This window comes from Trachymyrmex septentrionalis, unplaced genomic scaffold (assembly GCF_001594115.1).
Source record: "Trachymyrmex septentrionalis isolate Tsep2-gDNA-1 unplaced genomic scaffold, Tsep1.0 scaffold639, whole genome shotgun sequence".
In the NCBI taxonomy this organism is placed as follows: domain Eukaryota; kingdom Metazoa; phylum Arthropoda; class Insecta; order Hymenoptera; family Formicidae; genus Trachymyrmex; species Trachymyrmex septentrionalis.
In genome coordinates, this window is record NW_017305820.1 from 5,501 (window position 1) to 8,144 (window position 2,644).

The window sequence follows — 2,644 nt, forward strand, 5'->3', positions numbered from 1 at the left end:
TAGATGAATGAACTTGAAAATATACATAACAGAAAATATTTAGTGAGAAATACGAAAAGGATTTAAGAAACGTTACAATAAAATCAATCGAGAAACATACCTAAAAAGTTCATGTAGTTCATGTGTGTGTGATTCATATTTTTAATTTAAAATATCTTTGTATCATTTCAACAGTACCGTTTTATGTTATCACTACCATATTTGTTTATTAACAATCATCTTCATAAATATTACAGAAAAGCACTTTCCCTCCTCACAAGCTTTAAAACGACATAATAGTAAGGTACATACTGAAGATAAACTACTTTCAAAACTTAGAAAAATCCAGTCGTTTGTCAGTTTTACCATATAAAAAGAATCGCGTGACGAAAATCGTATACGGAATGGAGGGAGCTGATAGCTCTTCAGCCATCACTAATATACCCACAGTTATTATAGCAGCGCAAGAAGCAATGGAACAATTAGATATACTGATATGTGGACAGTGTCATTCTGTCTTTCATTTTATCGAAAAGTTTCAAGAACATCGCACAAAAGAAGGATCCTGCTCCAAAACGTCACTTATTCGTGACACCAATGATAATAGAGAAAATGCACAAATATATCCATTTCTATTATGGAAGAGTACACAAGTTCATGACAGTTCAGACAAGGAGGCATCTGACGATTGGACATTGCACCAGAAATGGTGTAAAATGGATACAAAAGAGAAAGAAACTTGGTTCATAGCGGGGAAATGTGTACAAACCTTTACAAAAATTAGTAACGCAAAGATGCAGGATACCCTAATGCAATCAAATACTAATGTCGAAAGTGCCAATCCGATAGCAGTTCCTACAGTTGTCACAAAAAAACAACCGAAAGAAACAAGCGAAATTAAAAAAAATTCTGCGAAGGTACTGGAAACAAAAACACAGAAAACTGAATCTATGGAAATTGGAGTAAGCAAACAAGAAAAAACATCCGTCAAATCCAAAATCAAGACTGACAAAGCAACTACCGAAGAAAATGCAGATCTAAGTAACGAAGAATATATTGTCGATAGAACATTAGTCAAACGTTTTAATACTAAAAAGAGATATTCGGAATTCGTAAACAAATGGAAATGCTATCCACATGAAAAGGCTTCATGCGAATCTGCAAAAGCCGTAGCAGCATCCAAAAGTTTATTGGATCAATTTGAACGGAGTCACGCTAAGCAAAAGGAGTCTAAAGAAGCGCAAAAGAAGACTAATACAGTCGTCGAAGATGTCAGTTTGCCGTTGCAAAAATCAGTGATAAAAACTGAGACTAGTCAGCCTGGACCAAGTACTACGACTCAAGCAAAACGTTCGATGCGGTCTAGAAAATCAAAAGCGAATCAAGTCAAGCAATCGTATGGCTCAATAAAAAAGAAAAAGATTGAAATGTTGAGTAAAGGGACGATCGATGATTCGGAGAGTGATTCAGAAAAAGAAGGAAGCAGTGTCGCAAAGGAAACGACAAATGACACAGGTAGTGATGAAGAATGGATTGGAGAATCTGAAGACCAAAGACTATTAGGCCATAGCAACGTGATTCAACATGCATTCAATCGCGCTAATACACAATCGTGTAAATCCAATACAACCTCAATTTCAGACACTGATCTGGCAACGTCATTAAAATTACAATCTGCAGATGAAAAAAAATCTAGCCAACCACCTGCTTTAGTGGCTAACGCCGATGGGCTTGTTACAGTCGATTCCAAACAAATGCCGAATTTGGCTTCTGGTCTCGACGTTATGTCTCAAAAAGAAAGTGTCATCGAATTGAATTCGTCCTCCATTGAGAAAGTATCTGTTAAAGGATCTTCAACAACGCAAGGTGTTGTAATGATCCAAAGTCGAGATAATACAAGTGTATTCACCTACAAATGCGAAAAGTGTAGTAAAATGTTTGGTATCATATTTTTTGTATCATGTCTATTACACTGTTAACATATAGTCTTTGCAATAAATTAAATTAAATTAAATTAATTAAATTAAATTATGTTAGTTAAAAATTATGGTTTGTTACGATTTTAAATAAGTAAACTTGAAAATATACGTAAACAAAAAAATTTAACCGTGAGAAATCCAAAAAGAATTTAGGGAACGTTACAAGAAAATCAATTGAAAAATACATCTAAAGTGTTTGAGAGTTCTATCTAAAAAATAGGGAAATGCTCTGTCACTTTACTTTAAATACGATGCGTCACTACGGCTCTGAATGTTAAGATGTTGAACTATTATAAATATTCATTTAAATAAATCATTTAAATAAATTAATTTCAGAAAATAAATACTTCAACATCTTAACATTCAGATCATACTGGCGCTACGTATTTAAAGCATTTAACATAAATAATTTTGTTTCCAATCTTATTGTGAATATTCTATCAATCTCAAGTTCCGTAATACTTGAATCAACAGTTAAAAATAATGGATAAAGGTACAAAAAAATATGAATTTAAACATTGCGATGAGATTTATGTAGTCCATGTTTAATATTTTTAGAGCTTTGGACATGCTTGTATTATTTCAACAGTTCCATCTTATGTTATTATTTCCACATTTGTTTTTTAACAATTATCTTCAATTATATTAAAGATGAACACATTCCCTCCTCACAAGCTTTGAAACGA

The 2,644-nt window shown here is 32.9% G+C and overlaps 1 protein-coding gene across 1 annotated transcript in view; it reads left to right on the plus strand.

Annotated features, from left to right (window-relative positions):
• Positions 1 to 368: 368 nt before the first annotated feature.
• The window catches only part of LOC108753073, a gene marked incomplete at its 3' end in the record, with an annotated part of 3,954 nt that continues 1,678 nt past the window's right edge, over positions 369 to 2,644 (plus strand). The window contains exon 1 of the mRNA XM_018494420.1: positions 369 to 1,920. Coding sequence (XP_018349922.1) covers positions 384 to 1,920 — 1,537 coding nt within the window. The remainder of the gene's footprint in view (positions 1,921 to 2,644) is intronic.